Source organism: Lepidochelys kempii, chromosome 2 (assembly GCF_965140265.1).
Source record: "Lepidochelys kempii isolate rLepKem1 chromosome 2, rLepKem1.hap2, whole genome shotgun sequence".
Classification (NCBI taxonomy): Eukaryota; Metazoa; Chordata; order Testudines; family Cheloniidae; genus Lepidochelys; species Lepidochelys kempii.
Window position 1 is genome coordinate 3,076,517 of NC_133257.1, and position 19,583 is coordinate 3,096,099.

The window sequence follows — 19,583 nt, forward strand, 5'->3', positions numbered from 1 at the left end:
GCCGTGTAAACAAGGGAGGTTGTTTTGTTCAGGCTAGATCAGGGGAGCTGATCATCCCTGGCTATGGGCAGTGTTCCTTCGAGGGAGCTCCCAATGCAGTTAGGCAGCTTCAGTATTTTGGATACCAATCAAGGATTTATTACTAGAATTGGTCTGATAACTGCTGAGCTGGGTGTGTGCAGGCGTGGGTTTGTTAACATCTGGAGCAGAGATCCCCCATCATGCACTGCTTCCCTGCTTTTCTGGTCCCAGAGTTCCCTGCGGTTCTTGCCTCGGAGTCTCTGTTCTCCAGTCTGTATGCTAATGGAGATGCCTCCCTGTCCCATCTTTGATGCAAATGAGCCTACGGGAGTTTCCTTAATCCTGTCACCCTTCTCCCAGGGGATTAGGTGGGTCTCCCACGGCCTTTTCATTGCTTTTTGTAAGTCTTTCTTCTGATGCAGCTTTGGTTCAAGCAGAGGCTGGGGGGTGGGGGAATGTCTTTCGTGAGTCAGACAGGCTGGGTGCTGCGCCTGGTTCCCCAAGAACACAGAGCGGCTAGGAAACACAGCCTCCAGCCCACTGTTTCTCCACCAGCAGAAGGGCGGCTTGGGAACCAGCAGGGTTAGGTGACCAAGTATCACCTGGGTCTCCTTTCTCCGCCATGTGCTGACATGCTCAAAGAATGCCAGCAGATCGGAGAGGCGTGACTTTCCCTTGCAGAGCCCGGGCAGGCTCGTCCCTGGCTTTTTGTTGATCGTGCTAAGACTACGTTTTACAAAGGAAGTTGAAACTTGGTGAGGGTGCAGGAGAGAGCTACAGCGATGACTCGAGACAGTGCAAGATGGGCGGCACTCAGTACCGTAGAGAGGGATCAATACAGGGAGAAGCTACCAGGCCCTAAGCGGAATCTCTGATTTAGCAAAGAAAGACAGAACAAGAGACTGGGGCTGGAAGTTAAAGCCAGACAAATGGAAGTTAGAAAGATGACACATTTTTAACAGGCAGGGCAGTTAACCATTGCAACAAACAGACACCAAGTGGTGGATTGTCCATCTCTGCCATCTTCACATCAACATGGGATGCTTTTCTGGAGGAGCTGCCTCAGCCAGACACAAGCAGCTGGGCTCAGAACAGGCGGAGTTGGGGGAGATCCAGTCTGGCCTGCTGAGGAGGTCAGGCTCAGGCTCCCTTCTAGCCTTGAAGATCTATGGGTGAACTCCTAGTTCCAGGGAAGCCAACAGGAACATGCCATTGACTTCCATGGGGCCAAGATTTCACCCGATGGAGCATTTCAGATAGTTTCCCGAGCTTTGCGATGAGACTCGCGGTGACTCCCCGGATCATGGGCAACACCTTTCTTACGGCAGGTGCAACCAGAGGTCCCAGGGACCACGCCCTCTGGTGTGGATCACACAGTACTACTGGTGGCTTATCCCACCTGGTGCTGGGGACTGCCAGCGCCTTGGCAGCTTGTTCCAGCAACCCCCCTGTCACCTCAATCCCTCCTCCCTTCTCTGCAGCGCCTGACAAGAGTGAGTCTGGGACCGGTTCCCACCACCCCCTGCCCCAGTGAAGGCTGATGCAAAGAAGTCACCTGCTATGCAGCCCCCTTCTCCTTGTTCGCTTCTCCCAGAGCCCAGCCCAGCCCAGGTGCTTGACATGGCATCTGGCCTGGGCACAGGACAGTAGGTTACCCCACCACCCAGCATGGAGAACAATGGGATTTGCAATGAGCACTAGGGAGCAGGGGCTGCTTTTCACACCCTCTCTCAAACAGGACGCAGAGCGCCCTCCAGCACTGGGTGGGGGCATTGATTCGCTGCCGGCCCAGAGGGCGGAAGAGCCCCCATAACCGCTGACATGGCCTCCTGCTGGGCCTAGTGTGTGCGCGTGGGTCTCCCAGCGACCAGGCGCAGCCCATGTGCTGGGCCTGTGGGAGGCTCTCCTCCCCTACAGGCTGGTGAGCAGCGAGAGGACAAACCGCAGACGCGGGGACAGACGTGGGGCTCAGCCCCAGCCCCTGGGGTCCAGCCTCCCCTTCCAGGGGACAAAGATGCCTGGATGGCACGAGGCTGCTCACCCCCCACAGCAGGGATTATCCGGCAGCACGTTCCGGGAACAGGGCAGGAGGGTCTCTCCAGGGGTGGCTCCACGCCCGGCAGGAGCAGTGGCTGGTGGTGGCACGGTGGCTTTCGGGGCTCAGGCCGGGACCCCAGCAGCTTCCTGACGCGGAGCGCGGTTTTGCCAGGCATCCCCAGGGCTCTCAGCACGCGCACGGGCTGGAGGAGCCGGCCTCCTGCAGCGGCACCGTGAGCCTGCCGCACCCTGCGTCGCTCTCGAGGACGAGCAGCCGCACCACGTCCTGCACGCACCTGTCCACGTTCTCCCCTGCAGGGGCGAGACCGGCCACGGCTCAGCCACGGGCGGCAGCACCAGGAGTCCCCCCCGGGGGAAAGGAAGAGGAGCCGCTTCTCTTGCAGAGCGTGTGTGTGCGTGTCTGTGCGTAACGGGGATTCAGTGCACATGCATGTGTCTAGGGCTGTGCGTGAGAAGGAAGGCTCTACACATGAGCGTGTACACGAGGGCCGGGTGTGCACAAGGGCTGTGTGTGTCTGAGAGCCATACATGGGCACCCGCACCCAAAGTCCCTCCCGGAGCCCGCACCCTTCACCAACTTCTGCACCCCAACCCCCTGCCCCAGCCCTGAGCCCCCTCCCGCACCCAAAATCCCTCCCGGAGCCCACACCCCTCTCCCCCTCCCGCACCCCAACCCCAGCCCTGAGCCCCCTCCCGCACCCAAAATCCCTCCCGGATCCCACACCCCTCTCCCCCTCCCGCACCCCAACCCCAGCCCTGAGCCCCCTCCCGCACCCAAACTCCCTCCCGGAGCCCACACCCCTCTCCCCCTCCCGCACCCCAAACCCAGCCCTGAGCCCCCTCCCGCACCCAAAATCCCTCCTGGAGCCCACACCCCTCTCCCCCTCCTGCACCCAAAATCTCTCCTGGAGCCCACACCCCTCTCCCCCTCCCGCACCCCAACCCCAGCCCTGAGCCCCCTCCTGCACCCAAACTCCCTCCCGCACCCTAATGAGCCCGCACCCCACACCCCCTCCTGCACCCCAACCCCCTGCCCCTGCTCTGAGCCCCCTCCCGCACCCAAACTCCTTCCCAGAGCCCACAACCCGCACACCCTCCCGTGTCCCAGCCCTGAGCCCCCTCCCGCACCTGAGCCCCCGCTGGGAGCCCACACCCCTCCCCCAGCTCTGAGCCCCCTCCCACACCTTGAACTTCTCATTTCCAGCCTTACCCCAGAGCCTGCACCCCCAGCCGGAGCTCTCACCCCCTCTGGCACCCCAACCTCCTGCCTCAGTCCAATGAAAATGAGCGAGTGAATGAGGGTAGGGGAGAGCAAGCAACAGAGGAAGGGGGGGAAGGAGTGAGCGAGGGTGGGGCCTCAGGGAAGAGGTGGGGCAAGGGTGTTCAGTTTTCTGCTATTAGAAAGTTGGCAACCCTAGGGCAGTGGCTCCTGTCTGACAGCCACTCAACAGGGGAGGTATCAACTGGGGAGGAATCTCAGCACAGCACTGGCCATGGGCACTGAAGTCCTGCTCCCCAAAGGTACTAACTCCCACTGAAATCAATGGCAGGGCCCCCCCGAGAAGGACTGAATGGGCGAGAGCCTGAACTCCCTGCCCCGTGGGCAGGGTGGGCCACACGGCTGGGGCAGGGAAGCTGCCCAGCTGCCACATCATGTTTTGGAGAGGGCTCCAGCTCGAGCCCATTTGGGGGGCCCAGCTCCCCGGCTGCATGAGGCAAGGGGGGCAGCCCCACCCTACCTGTCTTGGCAGACACGTTAAACCTGCCAGCTATTCTGTGCTCCACAGAAAACTTCTCAGCCTTGTCCTCCGGCAGGCACGGCTCCAGGTCAGTCTTGTTCCCCAGCAGGAAGATGGGGGCTGCAGGAGGCAGAGATGGGATGGGGTGATGGGGGAGAGAGAGACGGGAAAACCAAGGGCTCAGGACAGGGCCAGCACCTGCGTACAGCACCGGGGGGCCGCGGCTGTATGCAGGGAGGCCCAGCCAGGGCCCTGTACCCCTGCGCATGGCAGGGAGGCCTGGACACATGTTCAGACCAGCGTCCGCACCCTGAACTGCCCTGTCCCTTGGCACTGCCTCAGCATCTGTGCCAACCTCAGCATCTGTGCCAACTCCCTCGTGTACAGCGCTCGAGAGCCCGGGGGGCTCAGCTCACGGATGGACTGGCCCCGCGTCCCCCACTGATCCCAGACGACACCTGCCACCGGGAGAGCCGAGCAGCTCCGTGGGACGCCCCGCCCTGCCGGTGGCCCGTGTTCCCTGTCAGCTCTTCGGGGCAGGGCGTGTCTTGGTACGTGTCTGCACAGCACCCTGGGGCCCGGCCCTGAATGGAGCCTGTGGTTGCCAGGGCCAGCAGCGTGTGAGCACCTGGCGATTCTGCCTCAAGGGGCAGGCTTGGATAAGAGCCGGGATGAGACGAGACGGGCTCTCTGGAAGGGCTTCTCCTGCCTGCTCTGCCCTCCCGGCTGCAGCTCCCCGCCGGAGCCCAGCACAGCTGTGCGTGGGGAGCCCAGGCGCTGACTCTAGGGGTGCTCTGGGGCTAGAGCAGCCATGGGGAAAAAATAGTGGGTGCTTAGCACCCACCAGCCTCCCACTGATCAGCTGCCCAGCGGGCCCCACCAATCAGCTGCTTGGCAGGCGGGAGGCACTGGAGCGGGGCGGGAAGAGGTGAAGCAAGGGTGGGGCCTTGGGGAAGGGGCCTCCAGGCAGAGCAGGGGTGGGGCACCCTCCCGGAAAAAAGAAGGTTTAAGTCGGTGCCTGTGAGCACAGGGCTGAGGTCCAGCATTGAGGGGCACCGGCAGAGCTGGGGGTGGGACCCCAGGCCAGGATAGAAGAACTGCAGGTCGGGAATGAGGGTCACCGGCAGAGCTTTAGGGGAGACACGTACAGTACACACCATCGTCATGCAAAGTGTCACAAATGTGTGTCTGAAGACAGCAGCGCTCTGGCCAGGGCATCGCTAATTAACAGTCAGATGCGCACACGCACACACCCATGTACAGATGCACACGCATGATGTCGGCAGGGCGGCTGGTTTCTCTTTAACCATTTTCCGGGCTCCCTCTGTCTCCAGCCACTTTGAAAAGCTGCCAGGGAACCTCGTGAGAGAGATGGCCTGGAGCCCAGGGCTTAACGAGCATGACTGGAGCCCAGCCTGGGAAAGAGCTGGGTGGCACAGGCTGGATGCCAGCCCTCAGGGTGGCGGGCAGCGGGGCCCAACCCCGGGACAGGCACTCAGGCCTATGGGATGGGTGCTCCCTCCAGGAGAGGGAAGCTACATGCAGGGGGGGGGGGCGCAGGTAGTGGAATGGGGAGGGGGAGGGGCTTTGTGCACGGGGCAGGGACAGTGTGTGGGGAGGCTAGAACAGGTCCGTGGGGGGCATGGGGCCCTGCTGGGCATCCCTGCCATGGGCCAGAGCCCATGTGGCATCACCACGTCAGGTGTCCATGCACTGGGGGCGTGATCGCTGCCTTATCAGAGTCCCAGACCCCTTGTCTACGGGGAGCTCTTCCAGCTGCTCTGGCAGCCCATCCATCCCACAAGCCTTCCAGGAGGGAGGGGGCGGGGGAAAGCCACGTCCTCGTCCTCGCAGGGATTCAAAGAGGGAGAGGAGACAAAAGGGCGGGGAGCGTAACAGACCTTTTGAGCACACAGGTTATACAGATCACTGCTGCTCCGACAGCGCCGCGAACCGCCCCCCTTGGCGGGCCGGGGGAACCCGCTGTCTGGGAGGGAGCGGAGTCAGGGGACAGTGCAGAGGAGGGGTATTGGGAACCTCGGCCCTCCCCGTCCCCGCACGGCGGGAGTTGCCCAGGGACACCGTCCCACCTGCCCTGCCCCCTACCTTCTGGGCAGTGCTGCCGGGCCATGCACACCCAGTGCGGGAGGCTGTCGAAGGAGAGCTGGCTCTGGACGCTGTACACCAGCAGCACAGCGTCTGTGCCCCGGTAGTAGCAGCTGCTCAGGGAGAGGAACCTTTCTTCACCGGCCGTGTCCCACAGGGAGATCTGCACACAGCAGAGAGCAAGGCACTGGCAGCCTGTGGAACTCACTGCCACATGAACTTGGCTAGACAAACGCTGTGGCTGGAGTCTGTAAGCCGGCTGGGTTAGATGGTAAAGATCTCGGGCTGCAGGGCCTAAACCGCCTGGCTTGTGGGTGTGCCAGGGACATGCCACAGACAGCACTGCCCAGCCGGCTGGTTTCATCTCCCTCAGGACGCCGGCAGGATACCAGGCAAGATGGGCCCAGAGCCCCACGTGCTGTGGTGAGTGGAGCGAGAGTCCAGAGAGGGACTCAGAAAAACCAGCTCATTTACAGAGCATCGTGATTCAACTCCAGGCCCTCTGCCAGCCCGGCCCCCCAACCAGTGGGGACCACCAAGGCTCCCAGCCAACACAAGCCCAGCCCTGAGCCGCTACCTGAGGGTGGGATGCTGTCGCCTAGCAACTCCCGACAGCCGATTAACCCCTTTGTGGTGTCGCTCCCCAGAGCGGGACAGTCTGGGTGCCCGTGGCAGGGCCCGGCGGCTACCATGGTGCTGCTGCAAGGAGTCTCGCTGGTGTGGCCCAGACACACCCGGCCCTGGGGGGAGGGGGAGGGACAGGCCCACAGCCACATACCTGGGCCAGGCGGGGGGCTTGGGGGAGGCTGAGCTGCATGGTCCTCTCGCAGATGGCCAGGTGCTCGGTGGGGGCGTGGGCCCCCTGCAGGAAGCGCCCTGCCCGGACGTGGTGGAACAGGGTGGTCTTCCCCACCCCAAAGTCCCCCAGCAGGATGAGCTTGAACTTCAGCCCGGGCAGGGGCACAGTCGCCATCACAGTGCGGGGGCTGGCTCCCTCCAGCAGCCGTGGGTGATAAGTGCCCAGGCCTGGCCCAGGGGCTCCATTCCCCGGCAGGACCCGTCCCGCTGGGCCACGGGCAGGCAGACCTAGCAGGGCTGCAGCCGGAGGGAAGGAGAAAGCAGGGAATGGAGCATGTTTCCCCAGCTGGGGCCCAGGCTGCTGTATGCTGGGGGAACCCCACACCCCCCTCACTGCCAGCTCCAGCCCCAGGGGGCCCACCCCACAGACAGTGAATGCCTCTAGCTCTCCCCAGGGCAGGAACCTTCCCAGCACACCGCAGCCCGACCCTGTAGGGACTCAGTCCCTGGGCCCTCTGCCCCTTGGGAAGGCATCGTTAGCTCCCTGAGAGGGCGTGGTGTGAAATTCGGCACCTCCAGCGACTCCGGCCCCTAGCCCTGCTCTGGAGCACTGGGGCCAGCACTGACTGCTGGGGAGAGAGCCCCCTGTCGAGCCCCCTGTTCAGCTCCCCGTCGCCCCAGGCGTGCCCTCACGCAGTCACTCTGGGAGCAGGGACGAGCGGGGCCTGGGCTGCTCTGTCCTCCAAGCGGGGAGTGCCAGGGGAGAGGGTCCAGCAGGCCTCGCCTGGCGCAGCTCTCTGATACAGGGACTCTGAGCTGGGATGTAATGGGGCCCCCTCGGGGCTCCAGTAGCGGCTGGTACCCCCAGCCAGAGTGTTTGCTTTCTGCATCACAGGGGGGCGGGGGGAGGGCTGGGGCAGCTGACTGAGCAGGGCAGGGGGAGGTTCGGCAAAGCTAAGAGGGGGTTCCTCTACCTTGGCCAGGATCTTGCTGTGCCCACAAGGGAGCTTGCCAACTGCTTCCTGGTGCGTTGGAGAAGAGCCTGGGGAGGAGCTAATGCACCTGGCACACCCCTCCCAGCAGGGCAGTCACATGCGGTCACAGTGCAGTAAAAAAGGAGGGTGGGGCCCCCTTCTCCATAAAGCCTCCACAGGCAGAAAACCCTGGTTTCCCCCCGCAGCCCTGACACCCACTCCACAGCCTGGGGCAGGGCCCAACCCTGCTCTGTGCCTCAGTTTCCCCCGTGCAACCTGGAGATGTCCCCATCCCACCCGCCAGGGGCTGCATGGGTTAACATCTGTCCAGCAAAGAGCTCCAATCCTCGCAGACTGGAGAGCTACCCACCCCAGTGACACCGGCTTGCCTGTCTGTCTGGTTGACCCAGGTGGGGGATGAAGGTGACCAGCCGCTCCTGCCCCCTGGGCCCCACTGCATTCAGCCCCTGCCCCCTCTTGCTGATCAGGGAGCTGTCTGCACTGCCAGGGAACTGCACTCACGGGGAAAACTGCATATGCACACCCATCCCCCCTTGATCTGCTCTGCCCTGCTCCTGCTTTCACCCATTTGCTCTTTGATGGTTCAGTGCCACCAGAGAGGGAACTGAGCGCTGCATTCATAAACTGGAGAGGCCCCCTGGAGGGAGCTCGGGCTCCGTTCCAGGCTTGGCATCTCTGCCTGCGCGGCGGCTCATCACAGTGGCAGATGCAGCCGGGACAAGACCCCCCTCTTCCCCTGACTTACTCCATCGTGGCCGGTGAGATGTTCAGCTGCTCCTGCCCAGGTGTGAACCACTGGCCCAGGTGGGAGGCCTGCGTCACCAAGCTGTCCTGTTCTACCCACTGGCGGATGGAGCGCAGGGCATTCCCAGAGCCAGCCTTGCATAGAAGGCAGCATGGCCTCATTTGCCTCCCCTGCCACCATCCTGCTCTCTGCGTCCCCCACGTGCTCAGCCAGCTATTGGGGGGAGGGGAACTGAACTCCGGCAGCTGGGCTTGGCCTTGTCATAGGCACAGCGCTGCAGCCAGGTCTGCCAGCACGCCCCAAACGTGCCCTGTACCCTGGCTTAGGACGGGCGCTGCAAGGGACTTTCTGCTGATGGTGGTTCCCCAGCTCCTGCTGCTGCTCCCACCCGCACTTTGCCACACTCCTTCCTCTCGTGTGTTACAAGGGCTGCTTTGCACAGCTCCTCCCCAGCAGAATGGGCAGAGACGCACGTAGCCACCCCACTCCTGCAAGCCACATACGAGTGACAGCAGAAATTCTACCCCACACGTGGTCCTGCTCTTTTAACTCTTTTGGCACAAATCAACAATAGCAGATGGTTACTTACCTGTCTGGTAACTTGTTCTTCGAGGTGTGGCTGCAGGCACGTATCCCGCGCTCATGCACCAAAGCTGGAGAAATCCGCCTAGCAGCACGCATGGGCAGTGCTCACGCCCCTCCCCGGCTCTAGAAGGGCAGAGATGCCATGTCCCCTCTGTTCCTTTGCACCAAACCCCAGGCTGGAGCCTCCGATGCAGAGGGGGTGCAGGGTGGGCCGTGGAATACGTGTCTGCAGCCACATCTCGAAGAACAGCTCCAACGCAGGTGAGTAACAGTCTTTTCCTCTTCGAGTGCTTGCGGACGTGTATTCCCAGGGCTCGGAGTCGATTTACACAGAGACTGCAGAACTGCCTTTCCAAAGCGTGCGTCAGCCCGAGAAGCCGTGGTGATAGCGTAGTGTCTCGCAAAGGTGTGCGCTGAGGGCCACTTGCAGCCCTGCGGCCATCCACTCGGGGAAACATCTCTAAGAAACGCTATTGATGTTGCTCGAGCGCTCGTCGAATGAGCCCGTAACGACTTTGGGGGCGTAATCTGAGCTGCTCCAGAAGCTGCGGCAATACACGTCCTTATCTACTTAGCAGAGACCGATTGTCCTTTCATCCGCTCAGTGTAAGATACGAAGAGGAGAGGTGATGAACGAAAGGGGTTAGTCCTTTCCAGATAAAATGCCGAGCACCTTCCCGCATCTAAGGTCTGAAGACGTTGTTCTTCTATGCCCAAGTGTGGTTTGGGAAAAAATACAGGTAAGTAAATAACCTCATTAAGGTGAATCCGAGAGATCGCTTTTGACAGAAATTTTGGCTATGGTCTTGAAGCTACCTTGCCTTTGAAGAAGTGGGTGTATGGGGGATCTGCTGCCATGAAGGCTTCCCTGACTAGTCTAGTGGATGTTATAGCTACCGGGAAGGCCAGCTCCTGGGAGTGGAGAGCCAATGAGCATGTTAACTATTGACTCAGACAGACTCATTGGTGGCACGAGCACTGTATTAAGGTCCCACAATGGCACCATTTTCTTCACTGGTGGAAAATGACAGACAATGCCTTTCAGAAACCTCCCTACCATAGGATGTGAATTTAGCAACTTTCCCCAAAGAGGAGGGTAGAAAGCTGAAATCATAGCCAAATGAACTTTGGAAGAGCTAAGAGCCAGGCCCAAAGATTTCAACTGCAACCAATAGTCCAGAACGTTCTGAATCCATGCTGACATAGGATGAACTCCCTCTGAGGTTCCCCCAAACCGAAAACTGCTTCCACTTAGACAAAAACAGGTGCCCCCCCCCAGATGTCCTACTCTAAGCAGAACTTCTTTAACTGCGTCTCTTCCTCATCTAGCACCCACGTGGTAAGGGGTAGACTGCCTACTGCTGGATGAACAACCTGGCTGTGATGTTGGGTCAACAGTTCAGGGAGGAGGAGAGACTTGGGAGGTTGAATTGAAACCGAAGAGGTTGCCCTAGAGTGGGTGGAAGATCGGAATCTGAAGGAAGAAGGAGCGTTCCACAGATTCCCAGGCCATCGTGGATATGGGTAAGGCATCAGTGGCCAATGAGTAGCGTGCCAAGAGCCCCTACGCCTAATGTGTGATTGGTATTGATCCCATGATGTCAGTATCAGATGTGTGTCTGGACCAAGCTGTAAACCGGCCTCTGGGGGACAAAAGGGAGGGTGAGGAAGAATTCTAATTCAGCCCCGATGAACCCCAAAGTCATTTGGGGTAATGGAGGATCAACTCCCGGCAGAGCCAGCCAGCCACCATCCAGCTTCATGCAAGGCCCAATATGCTGCTTGCACGGGCCCTAGGTCAATAAGGGGCCCTATGGGTTGCAGGGGCAACATGTTCTCGCTCAGTACTGACTCTCAAGGCGGCTCCAGGGCCGGTGTTGGCACCCGTCTTCAAGCCTCAGTCTGTACCAAAGTCGTCATCGCCGAAGAACTGGTCAGACGCCAGCCTAGACAGGGTACCCAGGCGTACAGGTGGTACCAAGGATGGTGTCAGTGCCCTAATCACTGATGAAGTCATTGCTGCTGACGGTTCATTGGTGATTGGAGAGTCTGGGACTGAGAGGCATAATAGGTCTGATGTCGCCTAGTAGGCCACGGGCGTTGTCATTGTTGGTGCTGAAGACGGCAGTTCTGGACTCACGCATGGTGCTGGAGTTGACTGTACAGCCTCTCAATGTTGCCTTGGTACGAGAGAATGGGTTGAAGGATCAGCTCCTGCACGGGTACCCAAGGAGCCATCATTGATCCCTGCAGAGAATGACTCTCTCTGCCAGCTGTGTTCCGATTTATGGGTCCTTTTCCTTGGTGGAGCCCTCCTAGAGGCTGCCTCCAAGTTCTGCCGCAGAACATCGGTACGATGAGGCTCACACGACAGCTGAGGAGCTGGTACCATCTCCAGTGCTGACGGGGGCCTCATGGCTTGCTCGCATCTCAAGTGCCTTGCTAACTGCATCCTTGTCCTGAAGGACTTACAGATGGAGCATCTGTCCTTACTGTGTTCCTCTCCCAGGCACATTAAACACTGCGTGTGGGGATCACTATTTGGAATAGCCCCTCACATGATGGGCAACGTTTAAATCCTGGTGAAGACATTCCACCAGGAAACTACAGCTAACTAACTAACCCACCTAAGGTACTAACTACTAAACAACTAACTATGAACACAAAGTTCTCAACAACTTAGAGATAAAAGGGCCGTGCCCACAGTGCTCCGACCTCTTGCTGGGGGTGGTGAGAAGGAACTGAGGCGGGTCAAGGCGACGCTGCCCTTATACAGCCAGGGGACAGGCTATGAGGCAAGGGGCACAAACACTATCCCTACGGGTACTGCTAGGCGAATTTCTCCGGCTTTGGTGCACTGGGCATGCACACACCTGAGTGGAATGTCTGTAAGCACTCAAAGAAGAACAAAGAGCCAGCCAGAGCCTGTGAGGCTCTTGGGGTTGGTAACGGGGCAGGGGTCCAGTCACTTCTAGGGCATCTAACTCTTACAGCCGGGTTGAACTACGTAGGGACTCATGTCCGGATACAGAACGCCTGTCACCAGGGTAACGATTTATGCAGATAGATAAGGTCAGCAGAGAGTGCTAGAAGTCAGGCGTTCTACTGGCAGAGCTGCACTGGGGACCGGGGGGAGCAAGGGGTGGTGCAGAATTTGCCTGACTCCTTTAATTTTATTGAGAGAAAAACCCAAGAGCTGCTGTTGATGTTTTAACCACCTTCATGAGGAAAGACAGAAAAGTTCAAACCTTATTATGGAAGAATCTAACTCAGGGGTTGGCAAACTACGGCCCGCGGGCCACATCCAACCAGCGGGACCGTCCTGCCTGGCCCCTGAGCTCCTGGCTGGGGAGGCTTGCCCCTGGCTCCTCCCCTGCTGTCCCCCCTCCCCCACAGCCACACAGCTAGCACGGCTTGCGCCCGCCCACCTCCCAGGCTTTCAGATAAGCCTGTCTTGCCACTCTGAGCGGCATGATAAGGGTAGGGCGGAGCTGGGGTTGGATAAGGGGCAGGAGGTCCCGGGGGCAGTCAGGTGACAGGGAGGTTGGATGGGACAGAGGTTCGGGGGGGGGCAGTCAGGAGACAGAGAGGGTTGGATGGGAGTGGGGTCCCGGGGGGCCAGGGAGTGGGGGGGATGGACAGGGGGTGAGGTCCTGGGAGGACAGTTTGGTACAAGGGTCCCAGGGGGCAGTCAGGGTTGGATAGGCATGGGAGTCCTGGGGGGCCTGTCAGGGGACAGGGGTGTGGACAGGGGTCAGGGGGGCAGTCAGGGGACAGGGGGGGTCTGGATAGGGTGTGGGGTCCCAGGGGAGCAGTTGGGGTAGGGGGCAGTCAGGGGACAAGGAGCTGGGGGGTTGGATGGGTCAGGGGTTCTGAGGAGGGCAGTCAGGGGGCAGGAAGTGGGAGCGGGCAGATGGGGGTGGGGGCCAGGCTCTTTGGGGAGGCACAGCCTTTCCTATCCGGCCCTCCATAACGTTTCACAATCTCGATGTGGCCCTCAGGCCAAAAAGTTTGCCCACCCCTGGTCTCATTGCACAGTGAGTATCCCAGTGGCTGGGAAAAGCCATGCCAGGGTACAAGTGAGACCCTCTATACCAGCATCAGCTACAACTATAGATACCCAAACACTGGGGGCCCAGTCAGAGCATTAATACGGGTAAGAAACTCAAATATGCTTGTGGGGGTTCCCCCAGCTGCTCTTCCACACCCTGAATGGATGGTCTCTGCAAACAGAAGCCAAGCTGCAGAGCAAAACATTGCCCTAAGTGTGTGTGTGGGGAGGGGAGGAGGGAGGCAGCAGGGGGAGAGCTTTCCCGGGTGTTAAGAGGGACATTCAAGAAGATTTCAGCAGCTTGGTTTGAAACCGTCTTATAGGGTCTCCAATGAGGACTTGGCTTTGCCAAGTGTTGGAGGAGAAGCAAGTGAACACAGCACAGCGGCCAGGCCAGCTTCCTTATGAGGATGCACTCTTGGGTTACACTTGTGGTGTGTGTATATCCAGAGAGCTACGGCCATGCAGCACTCCCTCCAGCAATCACCCAGGCAGACAGAGACAGCCAGCGTGCTCGTGCAACTCCATGGGGACACATGCACCGGGTGGAAAACGCTTTATTTCATCTGGTCTCACTTTTTTATTTTCCCTTTCAAGTGAGGAAATTAAATGTAAAAAAAATCAGCTAGTGCTCAAGGCTTTACAAGCATAATAGTCAGGACATTCAAGGGTGCAGTTCCCAAGGCAATCAGAACTATATGACAGCAAGTTATCATGGGACATCCAAGACACTACAGGCCACTGGTAGCACTTACAGCACTTCGATGGTGAAAAGTGCCAAGGGCTCAATAACAACATTATTCTTGCAGAGGGGCTGAGTTAATATTGGGGCGGGAAAAAAATTGGAGTTCCCTGAATTTAATACCCGTAAATTCAAAAGAGTCTGTTAATGCCTGGAATGAAATTAAGCAAAAGTAAATGTAGACTGGTTGGCAGGAACAATACCCGGAGCTCCATCTGCTTAAGGAATGGGCTCCCAAGGGAAGTGCTGGAGACGCGGGACCAGGCACTCTCTCAGTCTGCAACAGTATCATGCAATGGTCTGCTGGGAAACGGACTGGCAGGTCCTTTCTGTCACCAGTTCCCTTGAGCCTATGATGGAACAGCCAGCCTCTTCCCTGGGCGGCCTGTAACTCGTCCTGGAAGGCTGGGGGTATTGAACCAGCCGGCTTCTAAGAGGGCTCCATAGTCACCTTGCCTCTTCTCCCCACCCCAGAGACCAAAGAAATTCAAAGCAGTTTGGAGCAGCAGTTGGGTGTATTTCTGCCCTATCGGGGCCCACTCCAAGGAACAGCAGCAAACATGACAGCTCCGATCTTTGGTATCTTCCTCTCATCCGGCATCAATCAGTTACCCAAGAGACAAGCTGCTGCTGAGACTTACCTGGAGCCTGAGGGCTGCACCCAGTGCGCTAATGTAGATCAGACAGCGGCTGTAAACATGAAGGTTAACTCTACAGTCCAAGGGCTCGGGTCACATTGCATGCCGGAAGCTGTAACCACTGCACCAAGGCTGACGGCAGCCACAGACCACACTGAGAACGCCACAGGTCAGTCCTACATAAAATCAATCCAGGTCAAGGTGCTGTGTCCGTAAGGCCCATTGAAATGCCAAATTTCCTGCTGCCAGGAGACAGCTGAGGACGGCTTCCTTCCTCAGCATGAGCAATCTCTCCACCTTCACCCCAGACAGGAGGCCAGCTGTGCTCAACACCAGGCTGCCCAGTATCCCATAGAAATTCATGGTGAAAATGGAAAGGATGAGGATGGTGATGGAGGCCACCACGGTGACAGACTGGGCAACCATGGCCCTGCCCTCTTCAGTGAGGTACTCCACGCCCGTGGCCAGCAGCAGGGCTCCTCCCAGGAGGATGTTGGCAGTGGAGTGGTCGCCGTTCAGCCAGTGGAATCCAAAAGCCAGCAAAGGGAGGCCAATGACGGTGGAGACCCATGTACCAGACTGGGAATCTGCTGCCAAGGTAAGGCCAAGAGGTGTCCAGAAGAAGCCAACTGCTCCCACAAGTGCTGCCAGGGCCTGGAGGAGAAACCCTGCCGCAGCCCCGCGATTTATCTACAAACACACAGAGGCAAGCAATGAGCCGCAGGCCACGATCACAGGGAACTCAGCAGAACAGACACAAAGCAATAGCTTGGACACCCAGGGTAGCAGCCTGAGGATCCATGCCCCCTGACTGGTACCCAGAGTTGCATCACGCTGTCAGCGGGAGTCCACCCTTCACGAGCTCCACTGCTTCCTTCACACATGGCTCCTCACAAAGGCCCATTAAGAAAAAAGTCTTTGCTTGTGTTCCTTCCTACCTGTAGTGCGACTGTGAAACCCCTTTTGTTCCACTGACAACTGCCCATCCCCAAAGCAGATTCCCCAGCCCCAGATACACTGACTCCGCCTCCTGCGCTCACAAACAGACTCATCCTTCCCCCAGCTTCTGCCAAAAAATCATCTGGAGCTGGTGAAGCAGGTATGCTGCCAAGAAACCAAGGACTCATCTGGTAGACCAGAACACGCTGAACTCGGGCCCCAGGCCTCCTTTTCAGACTCTTGACACCTGTAAGCATTAAACTAACTTTCAATCAAGTGCTGCAGGAAGAAACCTGGTAAGTTATCCTTGGGCCTGTAAATCTGTTGGTCCAGTAAATATGGGGGCAGCCAGAAGCGAATGAGGGACAACGCAGACGGCCTTTCGCTAGGCCACAGCACTAGCGCGCAGTGCGCTGATTTGTTCTCTGCCTTGAAAGTTTCCTTTAACAAGACCTGTCTCCGTCAGGTGGGAAAACAGGAGCAGCCGCGCAGCTGCCACCTGGGCAGGTCCACGGTAAGAGGGGCACATTCGCCCGTCCCTGAGCCCTGCGGCCATCGCTCTCACCTGGAAGGTGCGGACAGCTGAGCACAGACACACGGCGCACAGCCCCAGGCTGGGCAGAGCCGTGCTCCACTCAGCAGGCCGGCCAGCCATGGGGGCAGAGGCCTTATCCAGCCTGAAAGGGAGAAGAGAGCAGGTTACTGGGGGCTGGCAGGCAGCCTCCCTCCAGCGGCTGAGCCCCAGCTCCAGCTGCCCAGGCAGGACACGGCTGCGGAGTTCACACAGCAAAGCAACTGCCTGGGCCAAGGGCAGAGCCCCCAGCTGGGAAACCCGCCTAGGGAGGAGAACTTCACGGCCATTCCCCCCCCACCCCAGCACGCGCTCCCGGGCCGGCGCCCCCTCCCCTCCCCTCCCCTCCGGGCGCCCCCCCACCGCACGCGCTCCCGGGCCGGCGCCCCCCCCCTCCCCTCCGGGCCCCCCCCCGCACGCGCTCCCGGGCCGGCGCCCCCCCCGGGTGCCCCCCCACGCGCTCCCGGGCCGACGCCCCCTCCCCTCCCCTCCCCTCCGGGCGCCCCCCCACCGCACGCGCTCCCGGGCCGGCGCCCCCCCCCGGGTGCCCCCCCGCACGCGCTCCCGGGCCGACGCCCCCTCCCCTCCGGGCGCCCCCCCACCCCGCACGCGCTCCCGGGCCGACGCCCCCTCCCCTCCCCTCCGGGCGCCCCCCCACCCCGCACGCGCTCCCGGGCCGGCGCCCCCCCATCTCTGGGCGCCCCCCCCGCGCTCCCGGGCCGGCGCCCCCTCCCCTCCGGGCGCCCCCTCCCCCGACCCCCAGAGTGCCCCCCCCGCACGGCCACCGGCCGCTCCGCGCTCACCGGCCCCCCCACCGCACTTCCGGCAACAGGCGGGCGCCCGGGCGAGCGAGTCCTGGGCTAGAGCGGCGCACGGGGAGTCAGCCGAGAGAGGCGCGCTCTGTGCCCGGACACAGGCAGCGCTGCCTTGGCGCCCCCTGCTGGCACGGAGGAGTCATCGCAGCCCGTCGGCGCGCAGGGACCCAGGGCGGCCTCAGCCGGGGCACGAGGCGGGGTGGCTGGGACTCGCCCTGCGCGCAGAAGGGAGCCGCCAGGCCCGGGGTGCAGGGCAGCGGGGCACGTATCCCATTGCCCCGCTGGGCTGGGCTGTCTGGCCAGTGCCTGGGGCTCAGCGGGCAGAGACTGGAACCCCTCACCCGGCTTGAGCCGCATGTGACGAAGTGGGACTGTTCTTAATGTTTCCTCTGAATAGTGTGGGGGTGCCTCAGTTTCCTCTAGGCAGTTCTTAAGTATCTAGGGGGTGGGGTAAGGGTGTATGATCATTGCAGAGCCCTAGAGGGCAGGTGTGTGCAGGAGTCTGGACACAGAGAATGGCCGACACCCTGTTTCCTGGCAACTGATGGCCTGGGCCCTTCCCCCCTGCAAGGTGAGAGCTGAAGGGTTGGAGAACAAAGGAATCAGGTGACCTCCTGGCCCGGGAAAGGGACAAAGCCCAGAGGAGGAGGGGCTGGAGGGGGTTTTCAGTTTGGGGCTGGCTGGGACATGGAGTGAAGTGCAGACGTGGTTGTCTGGCTCACTGCCCCCCAAAATGGACCCAGCTGAGGGGTCCCGTTCTCTGCACCTGCAAGCTCTGTGTTAGACCATGTTCCTGTCGTCTAATAAACCTTCTGTTTTCCTGGCTGGCTGAGAGTCACGTCTGACTGCGAAGTTGGGGTGCAGGACCCTCTGGCTTCCCCAGGAGCCCCGCCTGAGCGGACTCGCTGGGGGGAAGCACACGGAGGGGCAGAGGATGCTGAATGCTCTGAGGTCAGACCCAGGAAGGTGGAAGCCGGGTGAGCTGTGTGTCCTGAAGACAGGCTGCTCACAGAAAGGCGACTGCCCCAGAGTCCTGACTGGCTTCATGGGGAGCAGTTCCAGAGCATCGCCCAGGGACTCCGTGACACCGCACTTGGCATCCCGGCTGCTTATACACTGTGCTAGGAAATCCATCCCCGTGGGCCAAGCCGTGCCACCCCTCCCCGGGCACTGAGCGACCCCAGCCTCGGGGTCCCCCTGGGCCAGGCCGCGCCACCCCTCCCCGGGCCCTGAGCGCCCCCAGCCTCGGGGTCCCCGTGGGTCAGGCCGCGCCACCCCTCCCCGGGCCCTGAGCGCCCCCAGCCTCGGGGTCCCCGTGGGCCAGGCCGCGCCACCCCTCCCCGGGCACTGAGCGCCCCCAGCCTTGGGATCCTCATGGGCCAGGCCGTGCCACCCCTCACCGGGCACTGAGCGCCCCCAGCCTCGGGATCCTCATGGGCCAGGCCGTGCCACCCCTCACCTGGCACTGAGCGCCCCCAGCCTCAGGGTCCCTGTGGGCCAAGCCGTGCCACCCCTCACCAGGCACTGAGCACCCCCAGCCTCGGGGTCCCCGTGGGCCAGGCCGTGCCACCCCTCACCAGGCACTGAGTGTTTGCAGCCTCGGGGTCCCCATGGGCCGTGCCATGCCACCCCTTCCTGGATACTGAGTGCCCCCAGCCTGAGGGTCCTTATGAGCCATGCTGCACCTCCCCTCCCCTGGCACTGTGTGGCCACGGTCTCAGGGTTACTCTGACTCAGGAACAGGCAGAGGGCATAAAGACTGCGTAAGAGTTCACAGGGATCCTCTGGATCAGCTATATGCATAATACTGTGTCAAAGGGTGGCATATGAAGTCTCTACCAATAGTCAGCAATACACTGGTCGTTATAATCATTGCAAGGTGTAGGTAGGATGATATTTCAGGAGCTAGGGAGCTAGACCGCACACTGTATTCCTAAGGTCTGTGAGTTGCAGAGGTCACCAGACTGTGAGAAACATGCTCCAGGCAGCAGGAGGGAAGGGACTTGTCTCTCTCTGCATCAACTGTCTCACAACGGAGGCCCATCTGCAGCTTGAGCCACATGCTGGTCAAGGGTTTGGAAAATCAACAGGAAAGGAAAACACAGGAAAACCCACTGGTTAGGCGGTGTCATTCAAACAATGGATTGGAGGGCCTAACTCCAGGTGAAGAGACACCTGGGATGCGTCACCAAGGAGGCAAGCTGCCAGCTGCGTCTTGTCCACAGATAGACAATCACAACCAGACCTGGCTGTTCCACACCGGGAAGACTTTGGGTGAGCGTCGCTCCAGAAGGTAAGAAGGTATCTGCTCAGCCAGCCTAGGGTTTAGAAGGTGCTTTGTGGTTGGATTTTGTCTGTGACCATTGGTTTCCAGCACTTCTGCTTGGGGTCACCTGCACCTGGGAACCGGGTGACATGAACTGACTGGTGTCGCTATATCCATATCTCCGCGCTCGGCCTCGCCCAGAGCCTGATCTGGGACTGGGATGCTGGGGAGCAGCAGCTCTGAGTGTCCAGTGGGCCAGGAGCCGCGCAGAGGGGTCAGGTGATTGCCAACCTGCAGAGAGAGCCGGGCCTGGCGGGCAGACACGGACCTGACCCCTGCCCGCCAGAGACAAGACTCCCACACGCCAGGTACCCCCTGGGCATCACCGGCCGCATGGGCCAGGCCACTCCTCGGGCACTGAGCGTCTGCTGCCTCGGGGTCCCCATGGGCCAGTCCCCCCCTCGGGGGGCATCAAGCACCCCTCAGCATTAGGCTCGCCCGGGCAATCAGAGCT

At 60.4% G+C, this 19,583-nt stretch overlaps 2 protein-coding genes across 2 annotated transcripts; both read right to left on the reverse strand.

Annotated features, from left to right (window-relative positions):
* Positions 1 to 3,330: 3,330 nt before the first annotated feature.
* LOC140906271 (ras-related protein Rab-7a-like) lies at positions 3,331 to 7,744 on the reverse strand. Its single transcript, XM_073329900.1, has 4 exons — positions 7,697 to 7,744; positions 6,703 to 7,019; positions 5,925 to 6,087; positions 3,331 to 3,938 (listed from the first exon to the last, which is right to left on the reverse strand). Exons 2-4 carry the CDS (start codon positions 6,895 to 6,897, stop codon positions 3,604 to 3,606), a joined length of 693 nt encoding a protein of 230 aa, XP_073186001.1. The 5' UTR covers positions 6,898 to 7,019; positions 7,697 to 7,744; the 3' UTR covers positions 3,331 to 3,603.
* A 4,944-nt stretch (positions 7,745 to 12,688) lies between these two features.
* TMEM276 (transmembrane protein 276) lies at positions 12,689 to 16,860 on the reverse strand. The gene is made up of 3 exons (XM_073329899.1): positions 16,792 to 16,860; positions 15,983 to 16,094; positions 12,689 to 15,168 (listed from the first exon to the last, which is right to left on the reverse strand). The coding sequence occupies exons 2-3, from the start codon at positions 16,070 to 16,072 to the stop codon at positions 14,665 to 14,667; spliced, it is 594 nt and encodes a 197-aa protein (XP_073186000.1). The 5' UTR covers positions 16,073 to 16,094; positions 16,792 to 16,860; the 3' UTR covers positions 12,689 to 14,664.
* Positions 16,861 to 19,583: the final 2,723 nt, after the last annotated feature.